Below are 18,822 nucleotides of genomic sequence, written 5' to 3' on the forward strand. Positions count from 1 at the left end.
TTCTTACCTCACAGAGGAACCGCTACTGTGCTCGGCTCCCTTCTCCCCTGCTGTAAGCGAGACTGCAGTCAGCGCTCAAGTCACCATGGGAGATGTAGTTCCTGCTCCTTGCTACCCCTGAGGGGATTTAAATCCCCTTCTCCCCCCGCCCTTTCCTCCTTCTTCTAACGGCGCGCGCGTTACGATTGCTCTCACCACGTCCTTAAGCCGCAGCTGGGTGTGTGAGCGCGAGGCGGGTGGCATTTTGCCTTCGGCTGCGGACGCGGCGAGATGGCTACGCTCGCTGCGGGAAAGGTCAGCACCTCGCCCCTGTCAATTTCTGTGCGGGTTGCTTTTCCTTTCGTCCACCTTGTCGTTCCCTTCTGGGGGAGCGGGAAAGAGAAGGCACTGATTTGTAGTTAGGTGTTATAATATGTGAATTACATCCCCCCTCCCCCCGGCTTTCCTTTTCTTACAGGTTTGTCTTTCTATGTCGTTCTCCTATTTCCAAGTCTCATCTGTGACTTTTTTTATTATGGTAGCTCGACCAATAAAATGGGTGGTTCCTTAGCTGTCAGTAGTCAGAAAAAAAAGTGAGGGAAACAAAGTGAGAACCAGCTCATGCTCTTTTGAGGAAAGGATAATGCCTTCTGCTTTCCTCCCAGTGAGGCTATTAAAACTAATGTTGAATTGGGGAGACAAACCTTGGTGCAGTTTAGTGTTTCAATGGGGTAGCCTCTTAAAATATGTCTACACCCTAGGGAAGAGCTTAATGGTAACTGACCTATTTTCTTTAACCTGCTTGTTGTTTACAGATACATGAAATGGGACAGAAATACCTAGGCAAGAAGTGCTGAACTTCCAACTATTATCTAGAATGCCAGATCTTCCTCAAATTATATCAGAATGATGTAGATAAAACATAGTACATGGGTGGTCCTTGGTGCTCTCTGAGCTTGGTTGTTTTCTTGCAAATGTTTCATTACCCAAACTGATGATATCTAGTTTGGATAATGAAATGTCTGCAAGAAAACAACTAAATTCAAAGAAGCATCAAGGACCCCTCTTTTCAACCTTGTCTTACAAATATTCTCGTCTATCGAAACATGGTACAGTATACCTCAAGCTCACCGTTTAGAAAAAAGAAAACCAAGAACCCTAGCCAGTGGTATGGTTTACACCACACACTTATCCATAGTTAACTGAATCAGAGTTTACTCAACCCAGTTTTTTGAGTCTGAATAATAACGGATGAAACCATAATGTAACTACATAGGCTAAGTTACCTCAATGGGCTACACTAAAATGTGTATGTCAAGTTGTTTTTCAGTATGTTGTACAAACACAGCTAGAGTGGGTTTTCTTCTAGGAATGTAACAAATTGTGCTAATTTTACTTTAGCTTTGTTGTTTTTTTTTAATGTAGGTTAAATAGGTCCATCTGGTTTAGAAGATTGCAGGTGGTTTTGGTTTAACAGTTAATAGTTAGGGATTGAACAAATTTGATACCCTTAAAAAGTTGTAATCAAGAATTAGTTTGTTTTAAAATAGGTCTTCTCATTTCTAAACTAAAATTGGCCTAATTTGGTCATTTTGGCTCCAATGGCCTAATTTAGTCATTTTGGCTCTCTCAAACAGAGACAATTCATTCTTTTATGACAAGATAAAGCTCATTTATTTATCAATAACTAGCAATTTTTCTTCTACCAATTTTAAATACATAATACCAGCTGCTAACTTGTAATTTGATAAACACTAACAAGACAAATAGCAGGATGTAATGATTGTACAACTTTTTTAATAATGGGATGTCTTATTTTTAGGGAACTAGTTATTTCCTTATCAATCATGTGAATTGGATATAAATACAGAATGTTATGTTTAATGTAGAACTTTGCATGGTGAATTTTATATAAAAAACTACCAGTTTTTGCATTCAACCCATAGCATTTGATATCAGTTCCTTATTAAGTTTGCAACCATAAAAATCACCATATATCAATTTTTCTCTTGATACTTCAGTTATGTTGTATTTCTAATTCTGTTATTCACAGCCTCATCATTTTCCTTAAGAGCATCATGGGGCCTACACCAAGTTGTGGGTTGAGGAACAGTGTTATACAATTATAAATATAGCAGCAAGTTGATCCTCTCTTTTTCTTCAATCTCTCACATTTATTTACTTTTTTCTTTCAGTTTTGGGTGCAACTGATTGTCTTGAAGAAACACATGACTATTTAACTTGAAAGACAAAAGTTACATATCTTTTATACTATTTCTGAACTTTTTGAAAGCTCTTGTTTATAGAAATATAGAAATAATATTGTCTATGAAGTGGTAGATCTTGCACGGGTCTTTGGACCTTCTATATGTTTAACTTCCAAATAGCCTATCATTAGGCAATGAGACAAATGTTGAATTCTATTTAGTACTCTGGATATAGAAAGGAATAGATAGAAGAAATCCTGGGGAAAGAATGAGTAGATGTCACTGTATCTTCTGGTCTAATAACACATAAATGCTTGTTCTCCATGATACATTCTCTTTATTTTACTTTTGTGTTTCAAATATAACTTTAAATAAAAATATTCCTTACTGTTCTACAACTGAAGAATAAGCGCTTATATGAAATTATTTATTTTCATGCCCTTTTACAACAAAGTCTCTTTCAGTCAGATTTGACTCCTGGTAATTTCAAGGATATGTTTGTTAGGGTTTTGGCAATAATCAAAGCCTCATAAAAGATATTTCCAATAACATTAATTTTTCTCTATCTTGAAGTAATCCACAAAATACAACTTTTGGTATTTCATCTGCAAATGCATATACTAGTATGTTATGTTTATCCTAGCTCACACGTTTTAGGTTGTTTCCCTTGTTCGGACAATAATAGGAAAACAAAACATTTTGTTTCCAAGTAATGACCTTGTAATACAAAAATTATTATTTTAGTAATTTAATCTTCTAATTAAGCTTTCAGTGGAATATATCTAGAATGCTTTACTCATTCATATTTTATGTGGGCCTTTACTCTTTTTCCTATTAAAAGAAAGCAAGTTATTTACACATTTGAAACATGTTTTATATCTATTAATGTTTCCTCATCTATATGGTAGTATAAATGAATTTTCTTTGAATTTTCACCCTCACTTTATTTTTTATTAATTTCAAAAATGCAAAAACAAGAAAAGCGAAAGGAATACTTATATATGGATAAAATAAACACTGTAGGGAAAATTTGAAATGAAAGTTTGACTATAAAATGAAAATGAAAATAGATTATATAAAAAAATAAGAAAAAGTATTCTAGTAGCCCTTCTCCCTCCTCATTTTTATCCAATTGCTAATTACTACTTTAATATTTTTATTCCATAGTTTGGACATTTGTGATTGTTGCTTGTTTTTATTTGGATTATTTTAATTATTTTTAAACAGTTTCTTTTTTTCCTCAGAAGCCATATTTCTATATCTTAGCTTGCCTTCTTGAATAATATGTTTTATATAAAGGAACCATTTCTGCTTGAATTTGATATCTCTTTCAGTTTTAATGAATTCATCAATAACTTCATGTAGCTTTCTTCGGCGACAATACCAAAGTACCTTTTTCACAATGCTTTGATTTCTTAATATAGTCTACAGGCCTGAGATCCCAAGTAATAAATCAGATCCAATTCTGTTTAGTTTTCTGAGATTAGCCAATGCCGGCTAAGTGCTGCCACCTAGCTGGGCCATCCACAGTATGTATTGATGTGGTTTACATCTGACTAATTCTAAGAATGTTTATCTTAACTGTTTGGTGGTTATTGTCAATTGTCTCACTTCAAGTGACACATGTCTCACTTCAAAAGAAACTAGAGTGATATTATATTCCCAATACGTTGGGTTAGAACAATAAATAAAAAAGTAAAAAAAATGGGTCAAATTAGCAAAAGCAAGACATTAAAGATAAAAGAAAAGAGAAAAATAATCATCAAAAGCCCTTCAAAATGTCACACCCTAAATTCATAGATAAAATTAAAAAAATATTACTTCAACTAAGTGGTAAGCAATTTACAGTATTGGTATCACAAGTAAAACAACCTCACTCCTTTGAAGACTTCCCTAAGTGAGTCAGTAAAATAATTTGGGGCAAAACATAATGCTGAATGAAATAATTGAGTAGTATGAATATATGTGAGAGAGATTATCTCTGCCATCTTTAATTATACATTTAAATTAGACTAGAAAGTAAAGTGGAAACTAATACAGATCAAATAACAGTATAATGTTTCAGGGTGCCGTCTTCAGAAAATAGGCTGACTTTCAACAAACAGAATTTTTGTTCTGTTTGGCTTCTTTTAATAATTTAGTCTGGAAAAGGCAATTAATGGTAGTTGGCTTTAGCATGCCACAGTTAATAAAAATACATTTCATTCAGTTGACACCATCTGTGTATCCATTACAATGGAATGCTCTCAGACTGTCCACCTAAGACTATGAATGAATATAATCTGCCCTTGCCCTTAAATGCCAAATGTCCAGTAAAATGAACCTCTATGGTATTTATTTTTCCACACATCCAGACTTCCACACCACTCTCAGACATTAGATCAAAGATCGAACTGCTTTCCTCAAAAAGAACAAAAGGGAGACTAAAGTATAATGTTTTTTACTGGGAGAAAGACCCCTTTGAACCACGTCTGAATAAATATGGATAGAATTCATTTGCTCAGGTAGAATTAAAACAGATGATTCAGATATTTAAATTCCAATATAATTTAAAAATCCAAAAATCATTATGTAAATAAAAGAGCTCCTTTGCATCTTAGCATATAATATCTTAAGCTACCTTCTGATGAAATGCTTAGATCTTTTATGCCTTCCCCATGTAATTTTGTCAGACAAAATGCAACTGGCAGTAACTGGAAAAATAGGTATTTCTGTGCATTAACTTAGTATTTACAAGTTAATCCATCCTATTAATTGAAGTGATTTGTAATTCCAACACATTGGTTATCCACACAGAGTTTAAGAATTTTTAGTAGGAAAATGCCAGATACAATGTTTTGAAAAATATTTGCTCATTCTTATCTTTGTTATATTTGACTTGAAGATATATGAATGTTGTTAAATATATAAGTCAATTATTTCATAAAAATATATTAAAAATACTTAAATGAAAAAGGTTAATTAATTAATTATAATTATAATTAATTTATTTACAGTTACTAACTAGAAGTTTACCACCATAAAGAATGTTATGAAAGTATAGTATGTTACATTTCTCATTTGTTGTAACAGAGTTACTACATCTAAAGTCAGTTATGGAAAAGAGAAATCAAATTGTCATATTATCCATGATAGATTTTAATTTATAGCCACATAGGATTTTGTATGTGAATATGTGTGCACATGTGCACTTTCCTGAAGAGAAGGGATACCTTTCATTGTAAACAGTAAGGAGTAAATACTAAGGGATTTTTTAAAATCCATGGATATATGCAAAAATGGATTGATATATGCATGATTTTTTAAAAAAAATATTTGCAAGCAGATAGGAGGGACACAATAGATCTGAATATATGTTGATAAATATATTAAGCCTTTTTAATGAAATGAAATCCAGTTGCTTAGTTAGGGTCTAAGGTTATAATAACTTACTTTGAGCAGCTATTACCCGGTCGATTTTAATTCAGATACGATACAAATCTCTAAAAAAAACAAGGAAACGTTAGCGTTTTGATCCATGTCTAAACTAAGATCAGTTAATCATATATGATGAAGTAACTATTATTTCCAAACGTACCTGTTCGGCCAGTTTTCTTTGTTGAAAAAGCCATATAGCCGTATTTCCTTTTATTAAACGCGCGTCGCTCCTTTGAATAGTGTATTACAGTATTCTCCCAGCCTGCCTCTGTTTGAAAGAGTTCATTCGCAAAAGACTTCAACCCCCACAATTCCGCGCGCGCGCATGCGCTTTAAGCTTACAGTTGTCAAAGTGCTCTTGCCAGAGCAATTTCTATTTATCATATACCAAACCCGAAAGAAGGAAATAGACATACTGTCCCTACCTTTCATTGATCTTTAAATACAGAACACTCAAAAGGTAAATGTTCTGGGCAATTTGCCTTGACTGTGTGGGTTACTGCATGCAAATGAAGTACAAAGGGGATATTATTTTTCCGTAGTATACTTTGGATTGACATAAATATATTCAGTGGGAGAAAAAGGGGTGGAGAAATCAGGGGACTCTGGATATTAACCTACAACTAGATATTTGGCTACCTGCTTTTTTTTTAGAGTAACATCCTTTTTTTTCAGGTTCAGACTGCTTACAGTTATTAAAAGTAGATGTTGACCTTGAGAAGAAAGATGTGATTTTTAGTGAAATCCTAAGTGTAATATGAAGTTCATAGTGGTATTTAAATCAGTTGTTACAGTATAGCTTATCATCTACATTGGAAGGCATAGTGTTAATAATATCCTTATTTATAGAAATGTTTTCATAAATAGGCATTTTAAAACTGGTGCAGAGTAATACCCCCAGATTTTTTTTTCCTTTGCATGAAATATTTTGTATTATAAATATTTTATATTGTCTACACTACTGCTTTGATGAATTTGATCTGAGTGCAGCTAATAGAAAACTACACAAAAGCTTTGAGGTTATGGCTTGCTGCAGTGCTGCTTTAAAGGTTTGCCTGCACCCCCTATAGCAGCGTCAGAACTGCGTGCAAAGATGCGCTAGTTTACTCCATTTGGGGATTCTGAATTTAGCTTAGAACACTCTATATACGCACCCTCCGCAACACATTATTTTTAGCTCGTGTGTAGATTAGTAGTGAAGAAAATTATTTCTGTGAACTATCCTGCTGTGGATTAATACCCGTACAATATATGCTTCTGGCTGTTCTTACTTGATTAACTAACTATCTGTTTGAAGAGGAATGATAAATTTATGAATCCCTGGAATGAGAGAGATGTGAGAAAATTACTATGTTCTTAATTCTCTTAAGTCCTCTAAGCAGCTGCTGTTATGATGCCTTGATTACCTCTATGTAGTTAGATAGCAAGAAAAAAAAAGTGATTTGAACACTGGGTAAAGGGAGGAGGGGAGAAGGAAGCCACGATATAGCATTAAATTTTGAATGTTGTACCTATTACTAACTAATTCAGTTTATAAAGTTCAGTATATAGGATTGATGGCTGCCTTTAGCCTATTTTACTATTTAACTTTTTCTCACAGCTTTCTTGCTATAAAAGCTAATGAATGCTAATGAATGTTTTTACAATTGTTTATTACATTTTAAACTGCCCAATAATAAAAGATTTTTGGAAGGATATTAATGTGAATGAAAGTAATGATATATATTTCTGAAAGTCTAGTTATTTACAGTGGGCAGTATTTTAAATAATGTATGCATACTCAGATTCTGCAATTTGCCTTTGGAAAATAGTTACAGCTGTGGGAATACTTTTATCAATTTTGAGGGTCCCAGTATTTCAGGATTTTTAAACCAAAATAAATTTTTTTAAAGAAGGGTTAATCGTATGAATGAATATTTGTGTCCAATCATAAAGGAGTGTAACTGAATTCAATTGACTTTACTCTCAATCATAAAGTTGAATTCTTTAAAATTTACAGATTATGTTGTGTTATATTTAATGTGCTTGAAAGAAATACATAAGCAAATCAGAAACAAACTAATTATTAAGCAGTTTTTTTTAATCAAAAATGGTTGTTAAGCCACACTGAATATTTTGTTATGTAGGATACTTTCCCTCCTTCTCCCTCCGTAATTTAAAGAGCAAAATGCCTTGTCTTGAGCGTTTACACTTATTCTAAATTTGAGATCGCGAATAGTGAACTGCTTCAAATTAGTTGGCTGAACCTTTTTGTTAATTAATCAAAATGGGTATTCGGCCCTTTAAAAGTCTATTCATAGGAAAGGGGTGGAGGAGAGTAAAGGCTGCTGTCTTTTTAACCTTGCTGAAGGACGCAGCAGTATTTATTGACGTATGCAAATAACAGGGGAGGAGGAGGAGGAGAGGAGGAGGAGGAGGAGGGTGTACGGAAAAACAGGAACCAGAATCAGTTTCTCATTGCAGGGCGAGAGCTCTGAGTTCCGGTATAAGAGAAAGAGACGTGGCGAAATTGCTGTATATCTGTGCCCTATAAGCACATTTTTCCTTTACACTGAAAGGAAGCAAGACATCGAAAAGGGTGAAACCTCTTCAAATGTATTTTTAGAGGCAATGTGAACTGGTCGTGCTGATTCAAACCGTTTACTCCTAAAGGGAGTGGGGGTGGGGATTACGTATTAGTATTGCTGTGTCTTGCAATTTGCGGCGGCTTTATGCTAGCAGTGGAATTCTAGCAAGCAGTGGAAGGCTAAAGCAGCTTTATGAATGTTAATTATGGTTTTTCTCCCCCCCTTTTCTCCTCGTTTCAGCTGCGCAAACCATGCAGGATGATTTACTGATGGACAAAAGCAAAGTCCAGCCTCAGCGGCAGCAGCAAGATCCAAACGCAGCAGAAGCTCCTTCTACACCCATAACGTCAGAGACACCCAAACCGGAGGACAGTCCAGTGACTAGCATCGGCTCAGCAGCTCCTGCCCAAAATAGCAAAGAAAAGATGCAAATGGAGTCTCCCATCTTGCCGGGCTTAAGTTTCCACCAGCCTCAGCAGGAGCCTACAGCAGGCACCTCCTTGTCTCCCTCCTTCGGAAGCACTTGGTCTACAGGGACCACAAACGCAGTGGATGATAGTTTTTTTCAAGGGATTACCCCAGTTAATGGGACAATGCTTTTCCAAAATTTCCCTCACCATGTCAATCCTGTTTTTGGAGGCACTTTCTCCCCCCAGATTGGCCTAGCTCAGACTCAGCACCACCAACAGCAGCAGCAGCAGCAGCAGCAACAACAAGTACAGCAGCAGCAAAGGAGGTCGCCGGTCAGCCCTAATCAGGCATCTTTTGCTCAGAGAAATGCTGCTTATAGCCATCAGCCCATCATGACCAGCAAACCTTCTTCCTCTTCCACCTCCACCTCTTCTCCTTCCAGCTGGAATAACCATCAAAATGCAGCTTGGAGTACACCTTCCAATCCTTGGGGTGGGCTGCAAGCTGGCAGAGACCCTCGAAGGGCAGTTGGTGTGGGAGTTGGTGTGGGAGTTGGAGTTGGAGTGCCATCCCCGCTCAATCCCATTTCACCTCTTAAAAAGCCCTTTTCTACCAATGTTATTGCCCCACCGAAATTTCCCCGGGCTGCTCCTCTAGCTCCAAAATCCTGGATGGAAGACAACGCCTTCAGGACAGACAATGGCAATAATCTGTTGCCTTTTCAGGTAAAGTCTTTTCTTGGAGTAGGGGGGGAGAGAAAGGATGGGCAGACATATTTTAGCATTTGTCCTATAATTCAATCCTGGGTAAAATTAAATGTTTTTTGTCATTACAGCTTATGCCGGCATTAGGTAGCAGTCTTTCTTGATATAATTAAACCTATATACTTGTTGAGAGCATTCACATATGTTAGGGACTGGAAAACACATTATTTCTAGGCTCCTTGTTTCCATTTGATTTTCAGTGTAAAAAATATTTGAATTTGGTTCTAGCTTTTTTCCTTAATATTTGCTCCTGTTTTATGCATTTTAACTAAAACAGTATTCTTTAAAAATGTGAAATACAAAGTTTCAGATCTTGTGTAGGTGGCTTCATATTGTAAATTAAATAGTATGACCAAATCCAACAACACTTGAGGAATCTGTTTAATTATCCTTTCCACATTAAAGGGCCAATCCCTTTTGCTTAAAACTGCTCTGCCTCACTAATGCTGAGAAATGAGGTTCGACAGGATTGTGTTTGCAAAATTAGGCATATGAATGCAAATAACATGCTGAAATTGCTAAAATATAATCATGATAATATGTCCAGGGTGTGGATTTAAATAGATCCAGGAAGAGGCTTGGGTGTGTATTGACCTGAATAGCATTTACTATTAATAAGAACATGTATAATGGCAATACAGAGATTAAGACACATTAAAATATTTGTGTGGAGTAAACATTTTGATTCTTTCACACTCAATATCAGAGGAAAGATACAATAGGACATGACCTTCACAGCCATATTGCAATGGGGCCTATTTACTAGCTACATAAGCCTTGAAATATTTAAAGTGGCAGTGTCTTGCAATGGTTTTGTTATCTAAGAGGTCAAGACAGATCAATTGCAACCAGACTGAATAAAATTGAAGCTTTGCAATTTTAATGCAGAATGGAACTTTCGTTGGTATTAAATGTTTACCTAAACATGTATGCCAATTTAGTTATCTTATATCCAAAACAGATTATTAAAATAAAAGCTTTTCTGTATTCTAATGTATTTTACCTGTAAGCTATTGTAAGTAAATATACAATTTATTTGATTCTTTGTGCAGTGAAATTAACTAATTTTGGTTTTGCACTAATTCATTTTTTCAATACATACAATATAAATTATAAAAAAATACAATATATTCAGTGGTACAGAATATCAACTTACTAATGCTGTTTCATTTCACTTAGAGAACTCCAGCCTTTAGACCTCAATTTGATACTTCACTCTGTTAATAATTTTTATTGGTTCTGCAGTTTTAAGGGAGGGGCATATTTCTGCCACTTAGTATTTCACTCTTAAAACTAAAGGATAGATAGATTGAGACAGACGGAGACTGTCATGTCATTTTTTAAAATTGTATTCCAGTGTTGCATTCTAAAATTCGTAATTGTAATACAGGTAGTCCTCAACGTATGACCAGAACTGAGCCCAAAATTTCTATTGCTAAGTGAGACATTTGTTAAGTGAGTTGCCCCATTTTATGACCTACCTTATCCTGGTTGTTAAGCAAATCACTGCAGTTAAATTAGTAACTCAGTTGTTAAAGGAATCTGACTTCCCATTGAGAAAAATCACAAAAGGTGATCACATGACTTTGGGACACTGCAACTGTCATAAACATGAGTCAGTTGCCAGACGTCTGAATTTTGAACACATGACAGACTGGTGCCATGGTTGTGTGAAAAATGGTCATGTCACTTTTTTCAGTGTCACTGTAACTTTGAATGGTCACTAAACGAACTGTTGTAAGTTGAGGACTACCTGTATATGCTTTTAATTATATGAAACAATAAAATAATTATATGAATATATGTTTTTATAGAAGTTTTATTAAACATTACAATTAAAAAATATAAAAACTAATGGAAACTAAAAGAATAAAAAGTAGGAAGTGCGGGAAAAATATAAAATAGAAATAGAAAAAATATAGTAAAAAGAAAATATATATAAAGAAATGACTTTCCCCTCCATGATATATATGCTCAATTTTAGTAACTTATTGCTGCTTCTTAAAATGCAACAAATGTATTTTCTTCCCATTTATCCCTTAAAATAAACAGATCCTTAACATTTAACCTTGATCAGACAAACCAACTTTATATTCCTTCCTTTTACTTTTAACAATCTCTATCTTTAATCCCTTCAAATACAGTCCTGGAACTTGATTTGTTTTGGTAATTTTTTTATCTGTTTTCACAAAACTCTTCAAAACTTTTAACAAAGCTGTCTTGTAATTCTAATATGAGATAATTATTCAGATCATTCTTTTGATTTGTTATTTGTATATCCCTTTTAATTAAGATATCAATTGGTTTCATTTGTATACCTATATAGCATCTTTTTCCATATTGTAGGCTATCATTTTTAAATCCACTTTCAAATCAGTCTGTCTTGTCCAGTAAAACTTGTTATTTCATATCTTTTAAGCATTCTATAATGGAGAAAGATTTAAAATTAACTTCTGGGTCCATTGCTCACAAATATCGTCTAATGTTAAAGTATTCTGCTTCATTTTTTAACAGTAGTTCACATTTAAATGTGAATTTAATTGTAATATTTAGTTCTTTCTGGTTCCCTCTAGTGTCCAATGTTCATGGCCCCGGCTACCTTTTTTTTAAGAATTCAAAAGAAAAATATTTTCCCATAAAGGGTTCTATAATTAATTTTAAAATCTTATTTCAAATCCTTCTAGAGCCTTAGTTCATTTGTAATTTTCCAAAATTAATATTCTAATTACTCTTTTGCAGTTTATTCCAAAATTATTTTTTAAAGTCCTTAAAGTAACTTATTTTGCTGAAGTGGTATATATAAAAAAACCTTTGTCAATTCAAAGGTTCCTAATATCTGAAGAGTAATTAAACAAGCAATTCCCAATCATGATTAGAAATGGCTCTGACTGCAGTTCAGGCAGACTTCTAAATGGACCAGATACCACTGTCTACTCATGAGGAGCAACTGTCTGGAACACAGTCCTGAATCTTCTCCCTGTTTAAAGAGGAATTTTGAAAAGCTGATGTACTTGCTGGCTCTTCGTTCCATCACAGTTGTAGATTCTGCTTTTAGCAGAGCCATCTTCAGGTCACCATTTCTTCTTCTGAAGAGTCAGTATATGCTTCTAACAATATACAACATCATATTGACATTTGAAAGCATAAATATTTATGCTAAGATAGATAAAAAGTAGTGGTATTCTAAATTATACTGTTAGTATAAGGTAATGTATAATACTTTCCTAATCAGCCTTCCATCCTTCTGAGGTCGGTAAAATGAGGACCCAAATTGTTGGGGGCAATATGCTGACTCTGTAAACTGCTTAGAGAGGGCTGTAAAGCACTATGAAGCAGTATATAAATCTCCTATTGCTATAGTGTGCTTTGGAATATAAGCCCCAAACTGAAGGAATTTATGATAAAAAATGCAAAAACAACCACACCCCTTTTTAGGAACTACAATGCTACACTTTTAAGTAAAAGCAAACATACTTTTCAGAGATTAAATGTGATCCTCAATTGAACATATTTTTGTAATAGACGGAATGGATACTCCAGGTTTATTATGTAAGATTATTCCCTTTTGCCCTTTTTCTGCCCTGTCAAAAGAATTAATTTCTTTTAGAGTTGTCTTTTAATGGCAACTGATATTTGTTCTTTTGATATTACTGTTGAAACATGGCCATTGTATGTTTGCCAAACCATATACTTAAGTTTTTCAATATCAGGATACACATTGTCTTCAACACTACATTTCCATTGAATCTTTTATAATTATTTGAAGTAGTTGATATTTCTTTTTCTGAATGTCCCAATGTTTTTTCACTGACAATTTGGTCATTCTTTGGAAGAACATTTCATTTTGAACACATATAGCAAGCTCCATACAGAATCTAATGATCATGAATGTTTTGTATACTGGATATAAATGCACAGAAGCTTTATATTGGTTTAGTAGTTATTTAGTTGTTATTTCTATTTCTCTGACAATCCAAGGAACCATAGTTCTGAAATTTGGACCTGAGAATGTTTTATCAAAGTACAATTCTGGTTTTATTGTTATAAGTCCTTACAATTGAAAATTAAGATTTAATAGTAGGACTCCTTGACCTGAGAGCTTTGAGTACTGTTAAGAACACCTAATATCACAATGATTGATTTTAGTATATGTTTAACATTTTGAAAGAACAATTAAGCAATTTATTACTGGTTTTTGGTGCTGTCTGAGAATATATAATTTTAACCCAGTATGTTAAGTGTTATAATAATGTTGGAATTATAAACATGGTTATACTTTGTGAAATTACTAGCTAAGATATAAGGTATACATTTTTACTTACTGTAAGATTTGTAACTTTTTAAAAGCCATAATTGTCAATATGTTAGTGACGGTATCATGTCACATATACTATTGTACTGTCATCCAAACCATTCAAAGAAGTAAGAGCATGTTAAAATACAAAAAAAAAACCAACCCAAAACCCTATTCCAATAATTCTGGGCATTAATTACTTGCTGTGCTATATTTAAACAGCACCGCGTAATATGCATACATTCAATTCAGTTCAGTCTTAGAAATCAAGTCACAGAGATACATGAGGGAATAAGTGGTGTAATTGAAAAAAGACTTAACTTACTCTGTATAGCTATGTATATAGTGTCATTTTTAAGTGCTAGAATGTCTAAAATATTTTAATTTATCAGCTGTAAGCATAAAAAACCTCTTTTCTCCACATTATCATAATTATATGTTATATAGCTTGTTTCTTCTTTAAATTAATATTAAACTATTATTTCTCATTTTTTCTCATCTTATTTAATTACATTTAAATCTCAGTTTGCTTAATAGTTATTCTGCAAGATAGCATTGTTCCATTGTTGCTTATGGAAGATCCTGCTTGATTTGTTAGCAGGATATCCTGGAACTTAAGATGCCTTTTGCAATAACACATAAATTCAGTTCTCTTTTATAAGATTTTTGAAAAATGGTGGAAGCCATATATTAACTTTTCAAAATAGGTAATGATTTTTTCTCTTTTGAGCATTCTTCATTTCTTTGATTAGACTCACAAGGGAACAGTTAAAAATCTTTGATAGTATACAAAATTCAACAATTATAGGACAATTATGTTATACAGGAATAGGATTAACATCTTTAAATTATATTACTTATTCAATCCTATTTTCTAGTAATGTGTTATATATTCCATATATATTATGTTCAACAATTGAAAATGATATAGTATCTTGCTGTGATTCTAACATTATCAAAATTTCCTTTGATAGTTGCTGGCAATTGTTGAAGGTGATGGGATGATCTACATCACTTACTTGAAAGTATATATTGTATTCTCACTTAACAACTTTTGTTCAGTGACCATTGGAAGTTATGATAGTATTGGAAATGATAACTTATGATCTTTGAACTTATGGCAAATGTAGCATACCTGTAATTATAAGATGGCAGTTTGAGTGCTTAGTAACAGGTGTGCATTTATGATCACATGATTACTATTTGTGATGTTCACAGACAGCTTCTGACAAGCAAAATCAATGGGGAAACTTGGAACAAGTTGCAAGTTGCAATCACATGGTGTTGCATTTAATTGCAGCTGAAACTGACATTGTAAATTGGGTACAATCATGTGATGTTTCACTTAACAATCTCATTACGACAGAGTTGCTGGTCCCAATTATATTTGGTAAATGAGGGCCACCTGTATGGAAATTTGGTTTTAAGAATGACAAGGACTTAACGTAGCGTCCAGTTTTAGTATTGGTTGATTGATTTATTGATTATGTGCCATCAGTTTGGTGTCTGATGTACATAATTGTTCTTCATGATAATCTATATTTAACCTAGTCTTTCAGGTCTACCCATGGTATACCCATTGTCACTTTAAGTGAGTGTATCCATTTTGCTGCTGGTCTTCCTCTTCTTTCCTTTCACTGCATGAGGGCCTTCTACAGCACATATGTAATATGTGCAAAAGATGATAATTAAAATGATATTCATCTTCTTGCAGTCCAGTTTCCCTTCAAATATATTTAGCATTAGGCTGACTAAATAAGGGATGAGTTATAGCCTTGTCTGACACCTTTGCTAACTTGATGTCAGTCTATTTTGTTTTTTTCTGTCAGTCCTGTGGCTTCTTAACCTGTGTTAGGTTTTGCATGAGGCCAGATAGATGTTGTGGGATTCCCATTTGACATGACTAGTACAATGAATGGTCTTTCTATAATCAGTAGAGCACATAGTGACTATTTCAGGTTGGGTTTTTTTTTTTTTTTTGCTTCCTCAGTTATCCAGTGAGCATTATCAATAATGTCTCATTTTCCTCAGCTTTTTCTAAAGTCAGCTTGAAAAGGTGGCATTTTCTTGGCTATATTAGCTCTAATCCATGCTGGATGATCTCTCATTTTGGTTTGCTAGCATGTGAAATTAAGGATATTTTGCATATTCTATTAAATTTCCCTTTTTTGGTATTGGAAAATAGACTTTTCCAATCTGTTGTCTACTGTGTTATTCTCTAGATTTGCTGACATAGCTTAGTTAGAATCTTGCCTGATTGTTCTTCTGTTGCTTGCCATATTTCTGTGTGTATTCCATCCCTTTCTATAGCCTTTGAACTTGGTAGTGACCAGAATATTGTTCTAACTTCATCTTCTAGTACCACAATTTCTTATAAGTGGGAAATTTATTCTAAGAGATCTTGAATGTTGACATCTCTATTGTACTGCATTTCAGTTTATTCCTTCCATCTTTATTTGATCTTATAGGGATCCCTGTCTATTTGTATCTCTTAGGGCACCGATTTGAGATTGGATTCTCAGAGAACTTTTGGAAAGTTTTCCTTGTTTTTCCATATCTGTTTTCATCTGTGGTGCCTTGGCAGGTGTTGTGACATTGTTTCTTGTCTTTTTAATAGCTCCCTGAAACTCTTTGCTAAATTTCTTCCTGAGATTTTTACCATTCTTGGTTTCTCTTGGTAATTTCCACACTTTTGACATCCAGTTTGTTTTCTTCTGTTTTATCTTTGGCAGTCTCTTTTCACATTTATCCTTAACTCTGACTTCATTCCATAGTTCTTATGGGTGTATACCAATGGGGTTCAGGACTTCAAAGCTATTTCTGATGTTTTCCTCTAAAATGGTGGGTATATGCACAAGTTCATATGGTGAAAACTGATTGGCTTTCTTCTTCTATAGCTTAATTTAGAATTTGCATATGAGTGATTTGTGATCTTTCATACAATCGGGATTTGGCCATGTCTTAATATAATAATTGAGCCCCCCCCCTTTTAGAAATCTTCTGTTTTACTTCCTCTTTTACTTCTTTGGGTATCAAGGGAGATACAAAATTCTGTTTTTTATACTTCTGGTAGCCTTAGTTATTGTTATTTGATGCTGTTGTAGTGTGTCTTTGATGTTGTCTCTCCATCTTCTTCTGAGTCTTTGTGTTCTTTGGCCTTCATTTTTTATATATGCCTTGTATGATATAGAGTCCTAAAACATTCTCTCCAGGTGAACAAACCACTTAATTAGTTGTCTTTAGATGTAGTTTAAAATTGATTCTATTCCAATTCTTTCTCTTATGAGCTCGTTTTTTTATTTTATCCCTTCTGGTCACTTCAACTGCTTTCCTCAAACATGTCATTTTCATGGTGACTAACTATTGCATATATTTTATTGCAAGTGTCCATGTTTGGCAATGGTAACATAGAGTGGGAATGAACATGCTTTGTATGAGATTCTTCTTTGTGCTGATCAATACTGCCTTGTGTTGTAGGAGTGGAGCTAGCTGTCAATACTTGATCAGGCTTACTGCATCGTATGTTAATCTCTTTGCCCATTTTCCCATCTTCAGTGAGTATCGTTCTTAGAAGTTTGAACTCTGAAACTTGTTTTATGCTCATCTCTCTATTACTATGTTTAAAGTTTTTTTTCTACCAAGTATCTTTGCTTCTTTATTCTCTTCTGATACTCGTTTATTTTGCATTCTTGGTTCATGGATAGAAGATGTTGTTGCAGTTCCTCCGTATGTGCTATCAATGCCTGATTGTCTGCAAAGAGTAGTTTGTTTAATATTAATTCCATTCCTGGGCTTGGCTGCTTTGCTTACTCTGTCAATGTAGGTGATAGTACACATTTCACTCCAGATGTTACTGCAAAGGATTCCGATGTTCCTTAGTTTATTCTAACTACACTTCTGCAATCGTTGTATAAGCTTTTACATAATCCAATAAGATGTTCCCTTACTCCACACTGAACCGTTGTTGCCACAGTATTTTTCTGTCTACTCTGTCAAATGCCTTTTTTTTGTCTACAAAAGCTACAAGGAGATTCTTATTTACTCCATTTTTTTTCTATTAATTATTTAAGTATAAAAATTGCATCTGTACAGCTTCTATTTCTTCTAAAATCCATCTGTTCTTCTAGCTGTGCTTCTACAACTGATTTTAACCTTATTTCTGTTACTTGGCATACATTTTTCTTACATAGCCCAAGAGTGAGATGCCTTGATATTGTGTGCATTTTCATTTGTTTTTCCACAGTGGAATTATTACTGTGTGTTGCTAATCAGTGAGTGCTATTAGATGTCTCAGTGCAGCATTAAAGATTCTGCGTAGCCATCTGATGCTGCTTTCCCCTGCTGCTTGAATTATTTCTGTTGGTAGCCCATCTATTCCTGGTGCTTTGTGCTTAGGTGACTTTTTTACAACTCTTGCTATTTCTTCAATCATTATTTCTGGTTCTGATACTGTTGTTTTGTAGTCTTCTGCAGTTGCTTCATGACACTCTCCTGGAGGGTTGAGGAGTACTTTTGTATAATGTTTGTATAAATCTTTTTCAACTTTATCGCTTTTTTAACTTCTTTACACTATCATTGGTCTTGTTCTGATTTTTTTCCCACTCTTCTTTTTCCTCATAGTTCTTCTGCAAAGTTAAGCAGAGTAATTTAGCAATAATGTAGTTAATTTAATTTCTGTGTACTCCCTCTGATCTCCATCTATATAGGCATCATTTTAGTTGTTTGAAGACAGTGTTAGCAATGAAGAAATCATTGGATTGCCAGAAATTGATAAAACGGTTTTTTGCTTTATTTCAATTTCTTAAGCCACATAATCCAGCTACATTTTCCTCATTAAAGCTTCCAACTTCGGAATTCCAGTCTCCAGTTGCAAGGAGTTCATCTTGCTGGTGTGCTCTGTCAATTTGAAATTTAAATTGATTATAAAATTAATCAACTTCCTCTTCTACCTCAGATGGAGCGTAAATTTGGATGATTGTCATTTAAAGAGTTGTCTATGAAGTCTGATATTATTCAGCCATTGATTTCATTGTAGTCACGTATTCTTGCTATACACTCCCTTAAAGTAAAAGCAACATTGATCCTTTTTATTTATTTATTGTATACCACCTTTATTATTTTTACAAATAACTCAAGGCAGTGAACATATCGAACACACATTCCACCTCCTACTTTCCCCATAA

At 34.1% G+C, this 18,822-nt stretch overlaps 1 protein-coding gene across 7 annotated transcripts in view; it reads left to right on the forward strand.

Annotated features, from left to right (window-relative positions):
• The first annotated feature begins 44 nt into the window (after window positions 1-44).
• The window catches only part of LOC120304927 (cytoplasmic polyadenylation element-binding protein 3-like), an 85,036-nt gene continuing 66,258 nt past the window's right edge, over window positions 45-18,822 (forward strand). For 3 of the 7 annotated variants that reach the window (XM_039336054.1, XM_039336056.1, XM_039336057.1), the window contains exons 1-2: window positions 8,051-8,181; window positions 8,411-9,306. In XM_039336054.1, coding sequence (XP_039191988.1) covers window positions 8,422-9,306 — 885 coding nt within the window. In that variant the 5' untranslated portion in view covers window positions 8,051-8,181; window positions 8,411-8,421. Of the gene's footprint in view, window positions 295-5,943; window positions 6,064-8,029; window positions 8,199-8,410; window positions 9,307-18,822 lie in introns of those variants that run through there. The other 4 variants (XM_039336051.1, XM_039336052.1, XM_039336058.1 and 1 more) reach the window with 4 other exon arrangements.

The sequence above is a fragment of the Crotalus tigris genome, unplaced genomic scaffold, assembly GCF_016545835.1.
Source record: "Crotalus tigris isolate CLP2741 ecotype Arizona unplaced genomic scaffold, ASM1654583v1 scf7180000017663.5292952, whole genome shotgun sequence".
Classification (NCBI taxonomy): Eukaryota; Metazoa; Chordata; class Lepidosauria; order Squamata; family Viperidae; genus Crotalus; species Crotalus tigris.